At 38.5% G+C, this 21329-nt stretch overlaps 1 protein-coding gene across 2 annotated transcripts in view; it reads left to right on the top strand.

Moving 5' to 3' along the window:
• The window catches only part of LOC142050515 (transcription factor TFIIIB component B'' homolog), a 53434-nt gene that overhangs the window by 14102 nt on the left and 18003 nt on the right, over window positions 1-21329 (top strand). Inside the window, exons 10-27 of one of the 2 annotated variants that reach the window (XM_075079200.1) lie at window positions 1292-1576; window positions 1911-2085; window positions 3092-3251; window positions 5869-5945; window positions 7768-7912; window positions 8102-8178; window positions 8764-8926; window positions 10105-10187; window positions 11414-11645; window positions 12135-12322; window positions 13053-13269; window positions 13761-13948; window positions 14498-14708; window positions 16220-16335; window positions 17083-17302; window positions 17832-18019; window positions 19858-20074; window positions 20602-20819. In XM_075079200.1, the coding sequence (XP_074935301.1) occupies window positions 1292-1576; window positions 1911-2085; window positions 3092-3251; window positions 5869-5945; window positions 7768-7912; window positions 8102-8178; window positions 8764-8926; window positions 10105-10187; window positions 11414-11645; window positions 12135-12322; window positions 13053-13269; window positions 13761-13948; window positions 14498-14708; window positions 16220-16335; window positions 17083-17302; window positions 17832-18019; window positions 19858-20074; window positions 20602-20819 (3160 nt within the window). Of the gene's footprint in view, window positions 1-1291; window positions 1577-1907; window positions 2086-3091; window positions 3252-5868; window positions 5946-7767; window positions 7913-8101; window positions 8179-8763; window positions 8927-10104; window positions 10188-11413; window positions 11646-12134; window positions 12323-13052; window positions 13270-13760; window positions 13949-14497; window positions 14709-16219; window positions 16336-17082; window positions 17303-17831; window positions 18020-19857; window positions 20075-20601; window positions 20820-21329 lie in introns of both variants that reach the window. The other variant, XM_075079199.1, reaches the window with a different exon arrangement.

Genomic DNA, 21329 nt, shown 5'->3' with positions numbered 1-21329 from the left:
TTTTCTTTTAAGGGTTCTGTTTCTTTAGTTGTAGTTTGACTCGTTACGTCTGAAGTATGCGATTCTTTTCAAGGAGTCTTGTAAAAATTGTTTTAGTTTTCTGGTCTGTTCAAAATAAAGGATAAAGCTTATGTTTAATTACTGTTGATCACTATATAGTTTCTTATTACCTCAGTACCTGTGAAAGGACTGTTAATAGATGTGCTTAAAATAAAAACAGCTATATTGACACCATTTCATAAATTCCTAGGTAATTCTGTTGGGTTGTTCACTTGTTTGCTCCACAAGAACCCATTTTCTTCTAAGTGGTATTGTGGAACGAACAAGTGAGCAACCTTTTTAAAGGGAATACTAGCTAGGAAGCAGCATAGCTATTTCATTCTTAAAATTGACATAGTTTCTGCTTTTTTATACCCTTGATTTCTGATTTGATTAAGTGAGATGTCCTACCTATTAGGACGTACAGCTGCATATCGAAATTCTGTTCGTAGACTTTAATGGTACTTTATGTGTAAAGCAGTGTGAGTATGCTTTTCTATTTCTCTTGCATTGTGGATTTCTTAACAGCAGGGGAACAAGTTTGTATGAGAACAACAAAAAGGACAGGGAAAGAAAGGTTCTTGGTGGTTGATGTTCTGCATAAATACAAAATCAAGACAAAATGCCCTGTGAAAAGGGGAGGCAAAAGAATTTTAGAAACTCATTAAACCCAGAAGAGAACTTGTGAATTTTTAGCTAGATAATAGTTCAGCTTTCTTATGTAAATAAGAATGATTAACTGCAGTACATCTATTGATCAAAATTACTTTTTCATGGCATACTTTCTCTAACCATCATAACCTCTTTCTGCAGAGATGTGATAATTCTTTACAGGAATAGCAATGTCTGTTTTTCCAGGATCCAAAAGTGACTGTGTAACCTGTTAAAAAAGGAACTCTTGTTCCTATATGTAAAAATATATCAGTGATATATTTTTATAATTTATATATTTTTATTTATAATATAATATTTTAGTAAAAACTCATTTACTAAATTGGCTTTTCCTCCTATATTGACTTTACCTTGGTGAAGTGTTGACCCATGTACAGAATGCGTTTTGCATTTAGTGTTGAAGTTAATCTGCTTTTCTGTTTAGTCAGTGACTGACTTCTCATGGGCCTGCTCATATGCCTGGCAATATACTGGCAGTGAGGTATGAATTCAAAAGATGTTGCTGGTGGAAATATCTTTGCGATTTATGGTTCCTAATACTCCACCAGTCTATTAACCAGGAACCATATTGTCTCAATAGCAAAAGCTGCCAACACAGAAGCTGCTAGTGATCAAGATGATCTTCAGGAAGCCAGAATTTCTGATACAGAAACAGAAGCAGATGCTGTGACGGCTGAGAAGGAAAATGAGGAATCCTTGGGCGTTTCTGAACAGGCAGAAGAACAGCTTGCAATAGAGCCAGCATTAGCAAAAAAGAAGAGAAAGAAGAGGAGAAAAGATGATCTTGAACAGGAAGTGGAGAATCTTCCAGAAGAAATGGCTGTCCATTCAAAAATTGCTGAAGATGATAAATCCTCTAAGAAAAGTAAGAGACAAAGATGCTCACTTTCAAATGTTCAGATATAAATTTTTTATATAAAGACATTGCAAACTTAAAAATGAGAGCTTGGGTTTTGATTTATATCACTGATCTGCCTTGGGAGGTTGCAGAACAAAGCCTTTCAAAACAGCTTTTCATACTAAGTCTAAACATTTTACTTCTGCTGAGAACAGTTCTCTTGAATCTCAATACTTGGGTATTTTCTGCTGGGATTTTGGTTTAAACAAACTTTTGCTTCGCTGTAGCTAGGATGTGAGAATTGGAATTCTAAGATGTTGCCCAGAATGTCCAAATTGATTTAATTCTTTTTCATTAGCAGAAAAACAAATGGTGTGTGATGCAAACAGCGATGGTCATAGTACCTGTAGAGAAGAACTGGATAGAGTTATTGAAGAAAAACAATATGAGAGTGCAGTTACAGAGGAAGAGAGATCAGAGTCTTGTTTATCAGCAGAATGTGTAACGGAGAGAGAAAAGGATGTCAGCTCATGCAGGTGATGTTTACAATGGAAGGCTTAGGCAAAATAAAAAATATTTTAAAGTTTTAATATTGGTTTTATATATTCATGCTTACCATCATGTTAACTGGCACAGAATGGGCAGGTTTTTTGTTTGTGGACTGTCCTGGATTTTAGTACGCTGTTTTTAATTTACACTTTCAATATATTCTCTGCCCTGATGGGCTACCCTTGCAAAGTTAATTTACATTAATATGAAAATCCTGTCCAAAACTTCTTTCGCTTTTTTTTTTTAGGGTGTTCAGGAACGTTATTGGCTTATGCTAACTCTTAATATTTCTCTGAAAGCACTGCTTGGTGATGTTGCTAATTAGTGTTGCTATATACTTGGAATTTCTATCTGTTTTTAGTAAGATGGTTCTTGTGGGAAAGGAAAGTTGCTTGGACTTCATTTATGCAGAACCTAGGTGGGAGGCAAGGTTTTGGTTTCAATTTTGGGCATTTTATTAGAAAGACAGTGAATGTTTTATTAAACTTGTTATACAAGAAAGTGGCAAATATAAAAAGTCGTTATGAAACTGATAGTGCTACTTCAGAATTTTGTGTGTTATTGTATTTAGCTGTATTGTAATTGTTTGTTATTTCATACAGATTCCCAGAACTTTTATATGCTTTAATACCTCATTGGAAGCATATGAAGGAAAAACATTTGATTGAACTCAAGATAGATTGTTACAGAAGATCAGGGGGAAAAAAAGCTTCTGCATACAGTGTTTATATTAGTAAAGTCTTTTAAAAAACTGTCTTGTCTGGAATATTCAGATGGAATATTACCATCTTATTGTAATACCATTGCTAAGGTACAAAAGTTGTTTTAAAGCTCATATCCTGCAAATACTACTAAAACTTGTTCTCTGAAATACATACAGTTATCTAATGTCAAAATTGCATAATTTTTCTGTGCAACTTGGTCTGCTGTAAACAATAATATCTTTTTTAATTGAAATATACTGATGTCTTTGTGTGCTTTTATTGATTTCAGCTTTGAACATACCAATGATGTTATACTAGAAAAGGAACCTACTAAACTGAGAACCCTAGATATTAGAGATGATACATCACAGGAAAGCCAGATTTCAGAGTTACTTGTTTCAAACATTAGAAGCAATAAAAGACAATCTGAAGAAACCAGAGGAACAAAGGTATTATTACTTTTTAACGTAATTCTTACTTTTTAATATCTTCCTCTTTACCATTAAGAGTGGTTTTGTAAATCTGAGCCATTTTTGGTGGTTTTTGTGATGTTTTTACCACTAAGTGGAAAAAAGGCAACAACCCTGAGAACATTACCAAAATATAAATACTATCAATTTGGCTGGCTTTAATGGGTTCTATGTTATACCAAATTTATTCAGAGAGTAAAGTGTGCATGCCTGGCTTACTTCATAGACAATTAAAACACCTGAACAGTTTAATTATTTGGGAGTGAAGCAGTACAATGTCAATAGTAAAAACTTGGTGCAAGATTTTGCTGGCTTACGCTTACTAGTGCAATGTTAGAAACTGATTTGATCAGGATGAGCACTGGGTTGTTCATGCTGCCTCAGAATGGAAACCTGTGTGAAGTCTTGTCCGCTGGTACTGGCTGCCATGAGGTATTTCAGGAAAGGTATAAGAAACTGAACTGAGATTGAATTATCTTTCATTGGGTATGTTCTAATCAGATCCAGCAGTTTAGAAACTTCCTGAGATTGTGCCTGGATTCTTTTGAAGTCCTTGATGCATCATTTACTCATAAGTTTGTCTAGCTGCTTTTTTTGCATCTATCTTTACCTTTGTCGTGAATTGTATACTACAGCTGAGAGTTAATTCCTTTAATTATTCACTTAATGAAAAAGAGTATTCTTTGGGTTGTTTTAAGCCTGATGCCTGGCAGTTTAATATGCACTGTACTTCCATTGTTATGTTCCTGTTAATCTTATTCAAGTTATTCTTTATAATGCCACTTTTTTCTCTCTCCAACAATATTGTTTTCAAGCTGAAGAGTCCTAATCTTACCTTTCTCCTCATATAGTGAAAGTTCCATTCCTCTGATTGTCCTTCTATCCTTGCATCATTGCCATTTTTGGAACTTATTACCATACTGTTTTAAAGACTTGTGCTGAGGGGGAATGAATTACTTGTGCTTTCTAAGATGAAGAATGATCTTATGGCTAAAGTTTGTGGTGAGAGATTAGGAGATTCTGTTAGTGTTATACGTCCATTGGCCTCTATTTTAGATGCTGTTACCTAAAAGAATGTCTTCATCTTAACAGAAAATCAGCTGATTAGGATCTTTGCAAATACTAAATGCTTCTAGTTGGAAATGTTATAACGATACAATCTGCTGATGTTAGTTGGAATAATATTTATAAAAATCAATGAGCTGAACAGGAAAATGTGCTATGTAGACCAGCCTATTATAGTGGTGTCAGTAGCCTGCGTAGCTAAGGTCTCTGGCTGATGATGTATGGCTGTTTGACATGAGAAAGGGGCATAGTAATCCTAAAACTGACAATTTCAAAAGTCCTTTTATGTCAGTTCTAATTCTCTTGGCCTGCTGTGGTTAATCTATTTTAAAAGTATATGAACATAATCACTGTCCTAAAAGTAGAAATACTAAGCCAACCAGTGATTTGAAACATGATTCTATTACATAAAAGAGGTAAATAGAGAAACAATGTTTTTATGCAGTAGGCTTTTACCTTAATTAACTAAATAGATTCCATAAAATCTTTGTTGTAATTGTGATTAGTTTGCTATGTTGTAAAATTTATTTCATTTTCAGAGTGATGGTCAGTGCTCTCTAGGAAAATGATTTAAATACTAGACCTGGAAAGTAATGATGGCTGATACTACCTAAGGAATCTGTTATCAGCTTCATCCAATTAAAAGACAAAGAAATGGGCTGACAGGAACCTCATGAAGTTCAACATGAGGAAGTATGAAGTCCTGCACCTGGGGAGGGACAATCCCAGGCACCAGTATGTGATAGGAGCCACCCACCTGGAGAGCAGCTTTGTAGAAAAGGACCTGGGCATCCTGGTGGACACCAAGTTGAACATGAGCCAGCAGTGTGCCCTGGCTGCAAAAAAGGCTAATGGTGTCCTGGGTTGCATTAGCAGAAGCATTGTTAGCAGGTTGAGGGGGTGATCCTTCCCCTCTATTTGGCACTGGTGAGGCCACACCTGGAGTACTGTGACCAGTTCTGGGCTCCCCAGTATGAGAGAAATGTATATACTGGAGATGGCCCATCAAAGGGCCATGAATGGTGATGGGACAGAAGTGTCTCTCCTGTGGCAAAAGGCTAAAAGAGTGGGGGCAGTTCAGCCTGGAGAAGAGAAGGCTCAGGGGGATCTCTTCAATATCTATATAAAAACCTAAAGGGAGGGTGCAAAGAGGGTGAAGCCAGGCTCTTTCCAGTGGTGGCCAGTGACAGGACCAGAGGGAATGGGCACCAGCTGAAACACAGGAGGTTTCTTCTGAACATCAGGAAGTACTTTTCTACTGTGAGGGTGACTGAGCACTGGCATAGGTTGCCCAGAGAGACTGGGGAGTCTCCATCCATGGCAATATTCAAAAGCTGTGTGGACATGGTATTGGAGAACCAGTTCTAGGTGGCCCTGCTTGAGCAAAGGTTTGAACCAGATGACCTCCAGAGGTCCCTTCCAACCTCAACCATTCTGTGAATCTTGTTCTTGTTTCCACTTTTCTTTACAACAAATAGTTCTTCTATGCTTATTGTTTCATTTCTAAAATGCTATTTTTTTCCTTACTCAGAACAAAGACACACATGATTTTCATAGACCAGAGGAAAAGCAGAGTGTGTCAGACAGTGACTCTCAGTCTGAAATCATGTAAGTAGAATAATATATTTTACCTTGAAATGGTGCTTCAGCTAAACCCACATTTATTTAATTTTGATATAATTCTGATTGACCATAGTAGGTTGGACTAGAGGGTAGATCATGATAACTTTTTTTCCATAGTCAGTTAAGTTTTTTGATAGAAATTTTGATCACTGAGGAGCAATACTTTAACTAAGATTTAAAATGTTACATGGGAACGAGGAGGAAAACTTAACTAAGATTGGAAAAAAACCAGCCCCTCTACAGTCAGCAAGAACAAGAGAGTTCTCTGAAGAAATTCTGCTGCTTTGTGGGTGAACCTTAATTGTGAAAATCGATTATTTTTTTTTTTGGGGGGTGGGGTGGGTTTATTTTTTGCTGTGAGGTTTTTTTGTTGTTGTTGTCCTGGTATTCAGCTGGGATAGAGTTAATTTTCCTTCTAGTAGCTGATACAGTGCTGTGTTTTGGATTTAGGATGAGAATAATGTTGATAACACACTGATGTTTCAGTTGTTGCTAAGTAGTGCTTGCACTAGTCAAGGACTGTTCCAGCCTCCCATGGCCTGCCAGGGTCACAGGAAGCTGGGAGGGGAGAAGGCACAGCCAAGACAGCTGACCCAAACTGGCCAAAGGGGTGTTTCATACCAAATGACATGCTCAGTGTGGGGAGTTGGCTGGGGAGGGCAGTGATGTCGGTTTAAGGACTGGCAGGGCATCCGTCAGCAGGTGGTAAGCATTTCCATCACTTCTTTTTTCCCTGGGTTCCCCCATGCCTCCTGTTGTTTTCATTTTAATTTAGTAGTAGTAGTATTAGTATTAAACTGTTATTATTTCAACCCATGAGTTTTCTTACTTTTGCCCTTCTGATTCTTTCCCCCATCCTACTGGGGTAGGGGGAGTGAGTGAGCAGCTGTGGGATGCTTAGTGGGGGACTAGGGTTAAACCATGACGTTTGTAAAAGGGCCTCACTGTATTCTTTGAAATTCACAGCTGTCTGTCAGAGCTTATTAGCTGCCCACATCATGTGTATGGTGTATACATACCTTCCTAATTGGAAACTGTTGCTCTTTGGAACTTGGTGCAGGAATCTAAGCTGAGACATATCTCTCAAAGATACTCCAAGCTGTCTCTGTCTTACGTGCACTCCTTCATGAGGTTAATCTTTGTGACTATTTCTTACACTTATTGCTGTAACTGAGCAATAGTGTTTAAACAAGTCTGTGCCTAAAGGTTCCTTTTTTGTGTCACTGGCAACTTCCTATTCCATGATATGATTTTTAAAGGTGATTTAGAATTGGGTTACTAGTTAATACTAAATTGTTTTTCAGGATTCTGTCTTTCCCTTATTGAAGGGCAGTTCACTCTTATGGTAAAGACTGTCAAAGCTTTATTTGACCTGTCCTAGGAAGAATATAAGAAAAGGTAGTAGTTCCCAATATGAAGATTATTGATAAGCTGTAGGGCTCTGTCAAACAGGGTGTGAATCCCAGGACACTCTATTCCGAGGGTTAAGGACACAGATTGATTTATGTTCCCTATTCTTCAATAATGTATGGAGTTGGCAGTGGGACAAGGTGTTTGAAAACAGCAGTTCATATAGTGCTGTGAGTGGGATAGCTTTGAAAGGGGATTGAGGGACAAGAGTGGCAGATGCAAAATTGTGTATGTAAAATAAGTCTGCTCAGTGTTGGAAATCAGTAATCTTTATCAGTTTTTTGTCTTGCTGCATTACGAATGCAGTCTGTGGTGCTCTTGAAGTACATCTTGGACCTTATAAGACTTCACGTTTGTCTTTGGTAATACTATATGCCACCTCTTCTTCTCTCTTAAGGAAAACTGAAAACCCACCAGACAGCGGACGCTTGCAAAGACCTAAACCCAGTTTAGTGAGATTATCTGAAAGGAGAGAAGCAGCAGCCCAAGAGAAAATGGAGGGTGAGACTTCCTCTCCAAAACTTGTGAAGACAGATGAAAAGGTCAGAAGGAGGAATGTTGCTTAATAAGCTATATTCTTGATGCTTTATCCATTTTGACTAATGCTGATACTGTGGACCAGCTACAGTCTAATAAGTAGTATTCTGAGAACTGCCTCTGATGTCCCAAGTGGTATTCATTGGCTCCGTTCTGATTGTCCGAGAGTAATATATTCATTGCCTCAATTCCAGTGCTCTGAGGCAGACAGTAGAAGAAGCAGAAATGAAGTCACAGAGGTAGAGAAAATGGATTTGGATGCTAAATCTGAGTAAGTATTAGGATCACATTTCCAGTCTCCCGGAATTAACTGACTATAATTGTTAATTTATTCTATATAGTGCTGTTATAAAAAGGCAACAGTAATTGTGAAGTTTTAATATAAATCTTAAATTTTACTTTGGCATTCTCTTGGATGAGATCAAGAGATACTGAGGTAGAAGGTATGTACTTCTTTTCTGGGAACTTGAGGAAAACATTACTTTATGAAGGACCATCTGTGCTTGGAATTTGGGAGGGAGAAGGAAGTGCTAACTATGGCTTTGCCTGCTTCCCACCTGCAGTTGCCAGCTAATGGCTCTGCTTCTCACACTTGAAGAAGCAGCTATGGTGTGCAGTCTGTTAGGTTCCTCCTTTGTGTGATAACTTCATATCTTTTTAAAAGGTAAATAAGTTGAGTTTTCATGCTCTGTAAGAATAAACAAAGTTTGCTTCTTATGTGAAGAAACTTGTGTAAGTTTGTGCAAATCCTTTCAAAGACAACCCAATTCCAGTAAAGAAAACTGTCCAAATATTGAATATTATATGGGCTTGAATATTATGGAGTAAATATCACTGTTGTGGATACTTTGTGCAGAGAACCTGAAGAAAGAGTAACTTCAAAGGCAAAGGTTAGAGGACGTCAAAAGAGATTTAAGCCTAATGTTACAAGAGTGTCTGGAAGGAAAGAAGAGCCTGGAAAAGATGCAGGAAATGATGATACAATGTCCCATCCACAGCCTAAGAGAAAAACCAAACAGGTAGTTAATAGAGTTAAGGAAACTAGAGTTAATACGTTAAGTGAAAAGCTACTGGATCCAGCGGCTTCCTCCCCCCTTCTTCTTTGCCCCACCCCCCCCCCGCCGCCGCCGCCGCCGCCTCTGTCGCTCCCCCCCCCCCGCCGTCGTCGCTGTGTCCGTCCCCCCCCCGCCGTCGTCGCTGTGTCCGTCCCCCCGCCGCCGTCGTCGCTGTGTCCGTCCCCCCGCCGCCGTCGTCGCTGTGTCCGTCCCCCCGCCGCCGTCGTCGCTGTGTCCGTCCCCCCGCCGCCGTCGTCGCTGTGCCCCCCCCCCCGTCGTCGTCTCTGTCGCTCGCCACCGTCGTCGTCTCCTCCTCTGTGGCCCCCCCCCCCCCGTTGTCTCTGTCGCTCCCCCCACTCCGTCGTCTCCTCTGTGGCCCCCCCCCCATCGTCGCTGTCGTTCTCATCCTGCCGTTGTCGTCTCTGTGTTGCCCCCCCATCCCGCCGTCGTCTTTTTATCTGTGTCCCCTTTCGTCTTCGTCACCCTGCCTGATGTGTATACCCCCACCCTGTCAGCGGTGTGTGCCGCCCCCCACCCCCCTTCATCGGTGTGTGTCTGGCCGCCCCCCACCCTTCTTCATCAGTGTCCCGTCTCCCTGTCCCCCTTCTTCATCGGTGTGTGTGTGTAGAACCGCACCCTCCCCTTGTGGCCTCCTCCCCCGTCTGTGTGGCCCCCTTCTCTTGTCTGTGGCCCGGCCCCCCCCTTCTGTGCTCCTGCCCCACCCCTGTCGTCATCGTTGGTGTCTCCCCCTCATCATCGTTCGTGTGTTGTTGTGGTGTTCCCCCCCCAGTCGTTGAGGTCATCCGCCCCCCCTCTGTTGTCGCAGTCCCCGACTTTCTTCTGTCCCCCTCCCTCCCCCCTTACTTACCCTGCAGTGATAGTGTGGTATTGCTTAGGGGCCTCTGCTAAGCTGGAAGCCTGTCACACAAGCAGGAGATGCCAATAATCTTTCATGTCCTGTAGCAAACACAGCTTTAGTTGTTTGATCTAGATTTTACTGCACTAAGCACTGTGTAATTACCAGTGTCTGTCATAAGTAATCCATTTTGTATCATGTTACGGGCCTTTACCTGGTCTGTTAGGTAATGCTGTACTTCACAAAAGAAAGAGCCTTAATGTCTTATTGTTCTATTTCTGTTCAGAATACTGACCAAAGTTATGGTTCGGATGCTGTCAGTGAAGCAGCTGCAGAAAAAGATGATGAAGTCCTGGAGACAGTGTCTCAGTAAGTATGTGAAAAATGAGAAGGCATGTGCTGCTCTCCAGCAATTTGCCATCGCTTTCACTTCTGGTAGTATTACATAGCGTGGTGATTACATAATTTTCTGAAGAAACTTCTACATAGAGAGAGAAATTGAGGGAAGAATTGGAACTTTTTTTTATGCATGAAACATCAGTTAAACATTTTCATTTTTAAAGCAATGCATTTAAATGAGATGTCAGTCATGATAAATGCAAAAAAAACCTGGAAAGTTGGTTCCTTGAAAACTCAGACAAGCCTTCTCCAGTAGATTTAATGCTGAAATGCATCTGTTCCAGTGGTGGAAAGTGTTTCGCATTTAAACAATGGGAATAAGTGTTTGTTCTTAAAGCGTAGTTACATGTTAGGTGTCTGGTATTAGGGAAAAAAATTCCAACATGTGGGCAATTTAATGCACATGTTAACTAAGAATGTTTCTTGTATTTCTTTTCAGTGGAGAAATGATATCGGTAGTGTAACAGGAAGAATATGTTCTACAGGAGAGATTATTAAAAAAAAAAACCCCAACCAACCAAAAAAACCCAAACCCTCAAAAAAAATCCCCCCAAAACAAAAAAAAGCCCCCAATAACAAAAAAAAGCAGTATCAGCAACAAAAAAATCCCCAAACTTTTTTTTTAAAGGGGAATAGTTGAATAGGATGGAGGCAGGTAAACTGGGTTTGATAATCTGGCAGAAATATACTTTAGCAGTTATTTCTTTCATGGACATGCTACATATAACTGGGTGCTCCAGGTAAAAAGGCATAGGAGTATCTGATAGTTATAATAATGTGTGTCTGATATTTTTACGTTAGTAAGATTATTAAGTTATTTATGTATTTTCTGAATGTTCATGATTTTTAACCCTTCATTAAATTAGGTCCATCCATCTACCTCTAGACCAGATAGGAATACACGAAGAGCCATTATGGGTCAGAAAAAGGCCTGTCTAGTGTGGTATCCTGTCTCCAGTGGGAAAAGAAAAAGAACAGGGCAAACTTAAGTTTAAACTTGTCAGGTACTTTTTCAGTCTCTAGCAGGTAATTTTCTAACTTTATTGTGTCATGAAGTTAGTAATGCATAGCTACATTTTAGATAAGTGTATGTTAATAACTGTTTAAAGAAAAGAGAAGAAAAAATTATCACTTCTCCAGGACTCCTGCCACTTTCAGATGTGGTATCTACTTATGGATCTTGTGTATTTTTCCAGGTCTAATGAATCAGCTGGCTTACAAGAAGACAGCAAACAGAGTGTGCTGAAACCAACACCTTTGAAGAGAGGCGGAGAAGAGAGACCAAAACCAAACCTAGGAAGAACTATTGCTAGGGAAAAAGACCTGACAAATGAAGAAGATCCTGAAGAGGAGAAAACCGAAGGTGGAGAAGTAGAAGAAAGTGTGATACACCACAGGGATGAAAACAATGATCCATGCCTCAAAAATGTAAGTTTCTTGAGCAGTTGCTTAGGCACACTGTTTTGCTGGGGCCTAAGTAGAAGCCTTTAGTAAAAATGACCTGGTACATATCACATAATTTGTAAGCATGGCCTTTGCATGCTTTGTTTATTCTTTCAGAATAAACTGAATTATTACAGAATTTTCTCATGCTTGCACTTGGGTTCTGTTGTCCATGGATAGATGGATTATATCTCACTTTGTTGTGTTATTTGTGATACCAGATCTGAAAAGAAAAATGCAGAGAAAAAAGGTCTCTTGGAAAAGAGACCAATTCAGATAGAAACTACATAGAAAAATAACAAATTTTTACTGTTAAAGTATCTACTGATATTAGTTGGATGCACAGGAACCAAGAGATATCTTTTTAGTGTTTTTGTAAGAGATACTAAAATAAACTTTTTCTTTTCCCCCAGTCCTCTAAAAGAGGTTGAACAAATATTTCATCTAATAGAGTGAAACTTTTATTCCTTTTAGGATGTGATGTTTCATGAAGACACTCAGCCATGCAATGTGATGTTGGAAGGGGATGTTTCTATGGAATCTGGGGTGAACTCAGGATGTACAAGGGAGTGTTCCCATGAAAAATCCTCAGAAGCAGACAGCTATGAATGTGAAAAGGCATTGTCAGATGTCTTGAAACAGGTTTCAGATTTCAGTATAGGGTAAGGTTATTTTTTAAATGGAGAGAAGGGATGGTTCGAAACCATTAATATCTCTAGTTATTCTACACTTTTACATTAACTCCAGCATAAAAAACATGGTTTGTATCTACATTGAGATGTTTAATCAAGACAATACTAGACTTAAACAAACAAAACCCCAAGAGCTCGAAAGCACTGAATTTATATGCTGTTGGATGTTAATTTTGTCTTTAGACCGTGAGCTCAGTTTTCAAATAAATAAGTTTTCCTGATGCTCAGTTCCTGTGGTTATCTTCTCTGTGTTGGTCCTAATGGTGCATCCCTATATGTTAATGCAAATCCTTGAGTGTAGGGTTTGGTTTCCTATTAAAATGTCCTTTAAAAAAACTAAACTGTGCTGTAAATCTACTGGGTAGTTTTAAACATGATTAGACAAAGAAAAGCATTTGTAAAACGTTTATATTCCTCTTAGTGTGGCTGGAAGTTACAGTTGTTCTGAAATGGCATATTTTTTTAACAGGTGTTTGCTCACCTCTTTATAAGGGTTTTGGTGATGTTCAATGTGCTTTTATTGGATCTTTTCAGAATAACTTTGTTTTCTTTTGCTGTAATTTGTTATTGTTATAAGAAAGCTAAGGATGTTTAAACTGAGCTACTGTATTGAAGAGAGCTACATACAAGTATGTCATATATGAGTTGGAGAACCACTGGTGTCCCATGCCTTTGATTGTTCTTTTGTTTGTTTTTGTAGGGAATGTGGTCTTCAGAAGGAAGAGGAGAAAACTGTTACATCATCAGCTTGGCTACAGAGGAGTCGATTCCAGAAACCAAAGCCAAATTTAAGAATGACAACTAGTAGAAAGGAAGTGCTGGATGTAAATAATAAAGTTGTATCACAGAAAGATACCAACAAGGAAGAAGGCTTGACACAGTGTGGCAGTGAATGTAGTATTCTTCCTGATACAGCTGTAAGGCATTTTTTTTCCTTCAGTTGTATTTGAGCTTTTGGGCTTGTGAAAGGAATACTGATGATTTAAAAAATACAAGTTAATCTTTTTTGAAACATCTTTTTCAAAAGCTAAAATATGCTACGTGAAAACTCTGGTACTTTCCACTTGGCTGTATGTGAGGAGAAAAAGATTACCTATATTCTATATCTTGTTATGTGTCTAGATGTCTTTCTGACCTGAGTGGGCCTTGTAGAGTTGACAGTGAAGAAAGAAAGTATTGATAGAAGATGACAAAGAAAATCATCTAAATTTCAAGCTATTTTGTTTAAAAGAAACAAAATGTATGTTTGTTCTGGAAAGACTGGGAAATTACTAGTTGAGCAGTTACAGAGGGGTTTTTGCAGGAAACACTTCAGAGAGTGATTAGTACTGAACTTTGTGGACATCACAGTGTCTCCTTTTGGTTTAGTATCATGAATTTTTCTGTTTCTGGTGTTTACATTTTTCAGAAAGTGGGAAAATATGAAGTCCTGCAACCACTGGAATCCTTAGGAAAGGAGAAATTATTTGGCTTTCAGGAGGTTTCTGAGAGGCCAAGTTCTAAGTCCCCAAAGACACTTTCAAGGTCAGAGGATGGTGAACTCAAGTTTTGTCCACCTGAAATTAACCAAGATGCCACCTCAACTACTAATGCAGGGTAAGGGCTTCGCTACTTTTGTTTCTTGACTGTAACAAGGTATTTTAAAAGGAAATCATTGTGCCAATGGATTGCTAACTGGCAAAGAAAGTCCGGTAAAAATACTGAAGGAAATCTCAGTTCTCATAGTTTTGACACTAGTAATACTAAAATTCCAGTTACTTCTATGCTAAACATGAAATTAATGAGCATTCACTTTACAACTGTTTCATCATTTGAAACACTAGATTTATTTCAGGTAAGCAGAGAAATACTAGTTCACTTATCAGAGAAACCATGGGAAAATTGCTTTGGTTTTATAGTAGTAAGCAGACAGTAAGTTAATGCCTCCAGTGAGTTAGTTAATTCTGTTGCAGGAGTAGTTAGGAGACTGGTGCTTTGAAATTTTTGCTGCAACAAAGTTTTGTGTTTGTAACTTAAGCACAGCAGAACTTTACAAGGTTTCTTTTAACTACTCAGCTCTTTTATGTGTAAATATAAAGAACCTGTGTTTGTTAATGATATGCTTTTGTGTTAAGTTTTGGGTTTATTTTTTTCTGTCTGGCTTAGCATTGATAGCACAAACAGCACTGAAGAAGAAAGTAAACGAACACCTCTTCAACCTGTCCAGTTAGTGCGAAGCAGATTTCAAAGGTATAAGCCAAACTTGGGAAGAGCTGTTGGAAAGAAGGAATTGCGAATATCAGGAAGTGAGAGGGAGAAAAAGCCTGAAGCAGAGCAGTTGATATTGCAAAAAGATGAGTCTGCTAATACTGTCGTGGTAAGTCTAATAAGAATAAGCATGTTGCCTTCAAAAGTATGGTTCCAAGTTGCAAGTTCTGTTTTTATGAAGTCAAACTAGAACATCTGGTTTGCATTCACTGAAGCTGAGACACTGTACTAGATGAAAAAAGTCACCAAAACCCTGGTATGTTGAGGTATTGCAGGTATGAAATCAGTGAAGCCTCCAACTTGTACTACTAATGTCTTCTGAAAATTAGGATCTGATTTTGATTGGGTTGCACGACTGAAAAAATAATTATGCACATTTAAGATAACCTCTAGAATAAAAACATGGTTTATATTGCAATACATGAAGATTAGCTTTTTTCTTCATTTTATCTTTCCTGTTTGTATGAATAAAGTCTGTGTTGAAGAATATAGTGTGGAGTATGAAGGGAAGGCAAAGGGATAGCTCTTCGGGGTGGGGGGGAAGAAGGTCTTACTAACTAGGTAGTCTTTGGCTGGCTTCACCACTACAGCGCCTGACGCTACTCTACTTTACTTAGGTAAATGTAATCATTCGCCTACATGGAGTGTCCTCGCAGACATTTTACTAGACACTGTAAAAGCTATTGAAATACTCGAAAGCCATTATAGTATGATGAACTCTCAAAAACCCACAAAATGGTTACACATGAATCATGTCATGGATGTGGGCCTGAATTGTCTCTGTGTAGACTTGCCTTAGATTTTAAACATAGCTAATCTTTTTAAGAGTGAGTAATTTCTTGGAGTAGTTATACCTGGTTTTGTTCTTGAACCCATGTAGAGGTAGCTTGGAGTACTTGTGTGCTGCGTGCCTAGAGAGGAGCATGAGCACACTGCATCTGTAGTCTCCCTCTCAGTGCCACAGTGTCAGCTGACCCCTAGATGAGATAGTTGCTTGTAGTTCAGCTTTGCCTATTCTAGACTTGTGGCCTATGGACCATGCACATATATCTACTCTGTGCTGTGCAAACCACAGAGGGTCTGATGCTCTTCTGTACTAATAAAGCTGTTACAGACCTGGAATGCTGAGGGGTGTGTTTGAGTGGCTTCTTTGTGGAACCAGTGTGGCAAATGCAGAAGTAAAACTAATAACCTCAGATTCGGAAGGGCTTATGTTGTAGTGGCTTAGGTTTGTGTCTGCTGTGCTCTGCAGTGTCCGGTTTTCAAAGATTTTTCCATTTGCTAAAGTGTTTTGTTTCCGTAATGCTCCATGTAATAGAGAGTTGATTGAATGCTAAATAGAAGTGTTACTCATAAGGCTTGGGTACATGTAGTATTTAAGAGCCTAACTCAAGGTAGCCCAGGACTGAAAAGACTTCTGTTCCTGCTTGCCCATAAATTGAATTATGTGCTCAGGCAGATTACTGTTAATAAATACAATGTGATTCTTTTCTTGATTCAGATTGGAAAAATAGCAGAGATCTGTAGTTTGTTGGTGTTTTTTTTAATCAAATACAATTCTGTTTTTAAAACTTGCTTGATTCTCTTTTTCTTCATGCTTTTTTTTATTGCAAATTAAAGGGTGAAAATGAAGCTGTATTGTGTCAAGCAGATGTATTGAGCAATGAGGAACAGGAACAACAAGAGGTGCCTCAGGTGCCCTGTATTTCTGAAAACATATTGTGTGAACAAAGCAGGTGAGGTTAGAGGAGTTTAGCAAAATTGCATTTGAAAAGCTTTCATCTGGTGCATAATGAGACACCTTTGCAAGTGTCAATTCTTTTGTTTCTTGTTACCTGTCTTTCCCTAATACTTAATTTTCAATGCCTGTAGGCAGCTTCTTCCCATGTTTTCAGAGCACACTTTCAGTTGAGCTAAACTACTTGTCATTGTTTATCTGGTACATACTTGATCTTATGAGCTCATAGCTCTTTGACCAAGCTTTTCTTTTACTGGGTTTGTATTTGCATATACAGCAATCATTTATGTAACAGATATAAACTTTGCAAAATGTCTGAGATCTGTCTTTCATTGATACCAGGGCGCTCCACTATTTTACTGCTCTTCCTGTTTAAATAAAATCTTCAGCATATATTAAACTGCAGATACTTTGATGTTGGTAGGGTTAGCAACATAACGTTTTTCCTGATGTTAAAATGCCTTGATAAAGAAATCTTGTTATTCCCTCTCATGTGTTAACCATAAATGCCCAAAATGAGAAATACATATTTGAAAATATAATCTTCCTGATTTAAAATGAAACAGTATATCAATCTCTAACCCTCTTGGTTCAGTATGTCAGTGTCTAACCTTATTGTATAAGTGTTGATTCAAAACTTGATGTATGCAGACCTTCTTTTTTCCTCTCCAAACCAAAGTCAAGTGACATATTTTTTGGAGTTTCTTGTTTGTTTGTTTTTGTTTGTTTGCTTTACATTTACTAGTGCTGAGAAATCTGCTTCCCAAGAAGATAAGCTGGTTGCTGTGAAACCAGGACAATTCATAAGGAATGGATCTCAGAGAACTAGCCCAAACCTGGAAAGCACATATAGCAAAAAAGAATCTCCAGTGGCACAAAAACTTGCCTCTCCAGTTGAGGAAGAAGCAAATAAAGGAAAGAATCTTCTTGTGACAGAAGAATCTGAGGAATCTCTTTCCTCAAAAGTGAGAATTCTATTCAGATTTTTCTGACTATACTTTCCGTGTAATTTTTAAGATATCTAAATAAGCTGTTTTAAATGCATAAATTAATTTTGAACTAGTAAGAATTACATTCTTGTTTAATATTTGCATCCTAATATAAGGTCTTCTAAAATTCTGTTAATGACACATTGGTAATATATAGATTTCTGTTAACAAATCTAAACACTTCACTTAAGCTTTGAAATTTGTCATGTTCATGATATGTAAATAGTTACCTGCATGCCGTATTTCTTTTGCTGGGTCTTTTCTGAACGTCTTGGTAGTTGCTCATGAAAGACTATATTGGTTATAGTGTCTGTTTTTATTAGATAAATACCTTTTCTAAAGGAACAAGGAACAGTGATGGGTGCCATAAACTTCTTGAAAGTATCTAAAGCAAATTTTTGTATCAGGTGAACATCTTGATCATAACTTGCAATGCTTTATTTTACAGGTGATATATTTTGTGCTAATATTGTGTTGGTTTTTTTTCTCCCCCCTCACATCTAAGGATGACATGGAAGTATTGTTATCTGGGGGGGATTTGGCCAAGAATGACAATCTAGACATAAATCCAAGAAGTATGACGTCAGAAAAACTCTGTTCCTCTAAAAAATCACCTAACTGCCACAGCAAGGGAGAACAAGAAGAATGCCTATCTACAGATTCTATAGAAAGCATTCAGGATACCATAGAAAGGTAGAGTTCTCTGTTGACAATGTAAAAAAAGCTTTAAAAACTTTGTGTATTTGCCCAGTTGTTTTCATATGGCACCTGCTTTTTGCAGTGTAGGGTGTGAGGTGTACTAATTGTTACATGCTGCATGCTGTGAAGGTCACTAGGTGGCATCCTTAGGTAACAGAAGAGTTTTTAACAGAATTTTTCTTTTATAAGGTATTTTGCAGGTGAGAGTAGAAGCAAGTAATCAGCATTTAGCTGTCTGAATTTCTCAGTAATACGTTCTTAGGCTGCAGTGCATTATATGAATGTGGACTGTTGAAAGGAAGACTGAGCAGTGCCATTTGCACTCACTTATAACTGAGAAGTGGTAGGTAGAGTAATGTAAAATGAGCTTGCTGTCTGAGTCTCTTCACTTTTTCTTTCCAGCAGGAGAAGTTCATGCAGCAGTGTGCAGTGTCCTGGTTCTTTGGTGGAGGGGATGCTTTTTATGTGTGCGCAATATGAGGCAGATAGTGCCATTTACATATAACAGTTCTAGATTATGTTATAAACTACCTTTTGCTCAATAGTAACTGATAACAGAGCAGCCTCAAATCAATTTACTTTTGCTGTTTTCTAAAATTATCTTCTGGTTCCTTTCTGTCTCTGAGCCTCTGCTTAAAATCTCTTCTATAACTTATGTTGAAATAATCTCAGAGAGTCTTCATGCTAAGACATAGGCCTTACCTTACAGTCTTCTTGGCTTCTGTGCTAGTGGAATTTCACAGAATGGCTGTGGTTGGAAGGAACCTCTGGAAGTCCCTTCATGAGGTTCCTGTCAGCCCATTTCTCCAGACTGTCCAGGTCTCTCTGGTTGACAGCATGACCCCCCTGGTGTATCAGCCACTCCTCCCAGTTCTGCATCATCTGTAAACTTGCTGAGGGTATGCCCCATCATCCAGATCATTAATGAAGATGTTGAACAGGATTGGACACAGTATTGACCCAAAGGGTACATTCCTAGTTACTAGCCTCCAACTAGACTTTGTGCCACTGATCACCAACCTCTGAGCCTGGCCATTCAATCAGTGTTCAGTGCACTTCATTGTCTGCTTGTCCAGCCCATACTTCATCAGCCTCCTCTGTGAGGATGTTAGGGAAGACAGTGTTAGAAGCTTTGCTGAAGTCAAGGTAGACACTATCTACTTCTCTCCCTTCATCTATTGAGCCAGTCATTTAATCATAAAAGTTATCAAGCTAGTTAAGCATGACTTCCCCATTGTGAATCCATGCTGACCACTCCAAGCAAACTTCTTGTTTTTCATGTGCCTGGAAGTAGTTTTCAGGACTAGTTTTTCCATCACATTCCCAGGGACTGAGGTGAGGCTGACTAGCCTATAGTTTCCTGGATCATCCTTCTTGCCTTTTCTGGAGACATGAGTTTAGAAGCCCGAGATTTCTGTCTGACTGATCTGAATTTGCTTGAACAGACGTAAGAATTTCATCCTGTTTAAAGCAATAGTATCATGAACACTGGAATTAATCAATACAACATTCCTATGGTTGCTTAATTTTTGGGACCTATGGTGGTATAGTTGGAACTTTCTGCTCTACCGGACTTCTTAATGTTGTTTTCCTTCCAAAAGATTTTTCCAAAAGTAATCAGAAAGGCCACTACTGCAGAAAAGCCAATTATCTCCTTTTCTTATTGTTTTTTTCTTCCCTTATTTTTTTAAACTTCACCAACTAACTAAATAAAAATGCAGAACATTTAAGTTCACTTCTAGCTGGAATTACTAAATATTTCATAGTAAACCAAGCTTGTAGAGTGTATTTTGTAGTTCCTGAGAAGTAAAAATTGCAAAATATTTTTGTAGGTCCAGTGATAAATTAAGTTCTGGAGAAGAAAGTAAACAGAGTGATACAAAACCTTTGCTTCAAGCGAGGGAAATCCTATGGAACCCAAGGCCAAACCTAATGAAAATTACGAGAAAAAGAGATTATTGTGAAGAAGATGAAAACAGAGAAGAGGACAAGACTGACAATAGAAATGCAGAAGAGTGTTTGGTGTCAGAAAAAACAGATGTATTGGTGGTAAGTGCTGATGGTGTGTTTTGAGCCAATTTATATCTCCATTCTTGTGTTTAAATTAGTAAAACCATAGATGGCACAGAAATCTAGTATATGGCTGTGAAAAGTTAATATTTTTTTTTACTTCACTATTAGAAATGATGCTGAATAAATGGACTTAAATATTTCCACAGTTTTTAGATTCTAAGACACACTGTTCTGTCTTAGAATTTTTCCTTCCCTCAAACTGTTCTTTAAATTAATAGGTAGCTTTAGAAAATGATTCATCTTTCCAGCTTCTGAAGAGTTGCTGCTCTTAAGCTGAGCAAGGCCATGGTCTATTAACTAGTAGCAGCACTGGGAACTTGGGTGCCATAGGTAATACCATCTAATGACACTTCTACCTGAAATTAAAGTGTCCTAAGCTATCAGAGGTGACAACTAGACATGTTTTCAAGAACCTCAAACTTAGTTCTTTAAATCTTCTTGTCACCAAAACCATTTAAAAATGTTTGGAACTTAACACAGCAGTGATTTTCTCCTCTGTTCAGCAAAACTCCAGTAACATTGTGGAAGCTGCATCCTTCCCGGAGGCTACAAGAAAACACAATTTTACAGACTCTGTTGGAGAAACATCTTGTAAAAGAATCAGGCAGGATAGTAGTCTTCAGTCTTTAGAGATATCATCAGAGAGTGAGAGTGAAGTAGAAGATGATGATGATTACCGGCTTTATACCTCTCAGGAAAAAAGTTCAGACAATCTCACAAGGTAAAACAATGAATTTTGGTTTGTAAGCTCAACTGATTGGTTTTGGCTTTTGTTTCAAAAATGTAATTATTAACGATAGTTCTGCAGTGTGTTATGTGAGTACATGCAGGATGTCAGTCCTGTGTCTTCCATCTGAACTCTACCAGATGCATGTAGATATCCCTATGTCTCTCACCCTGCCTGCACTCTCATCACATGAATACAGCCAGCAGCCCATCCCAGGGTGCAGCTTTGCTTTCAACATCAATTCCTGATTTTAAATAGGAGGACTTTGAAGTACCCGTACTGGGGGGACAGGGACTGTGGGATTAACCTAAATAGAAACTCAATGCTGGAAGTGTCCTCAGCTGCTGATTGTTTGCCCTCCCGAAGAGTTCACCAAGGAGGATGTTTTTTGGGGGAAGTGTGGAATTACTTTTGGTACCCAAAGTGGTCATGCCCGTCATTTTGAGGAGGGAAACAGTAAGCAGCTGTTTATTGAAGAAATTGCTGTATGAGAAACTGGAGCAG

This window comes from Phalacrocorax aristotelis, chromosome Z (genome assembly GCF_949628215.1).
Source record: "Phalacrocorax aristotelis chromosome Z, bGulAri2.1, whole genome shotgun sequence".
Lineage (NCBI taxonomy): Eukaryota > Metazoa > Chordata > Aves > Suliformes > Phalacrocoracidae > Phalacrocorax > Phalacrocorax aristotelis.
The sequence above is the reverse complement of the archived record's forward strand: the minus strand, read 5'-3'. Positions and strand labels throughout refer to the sequence as shown.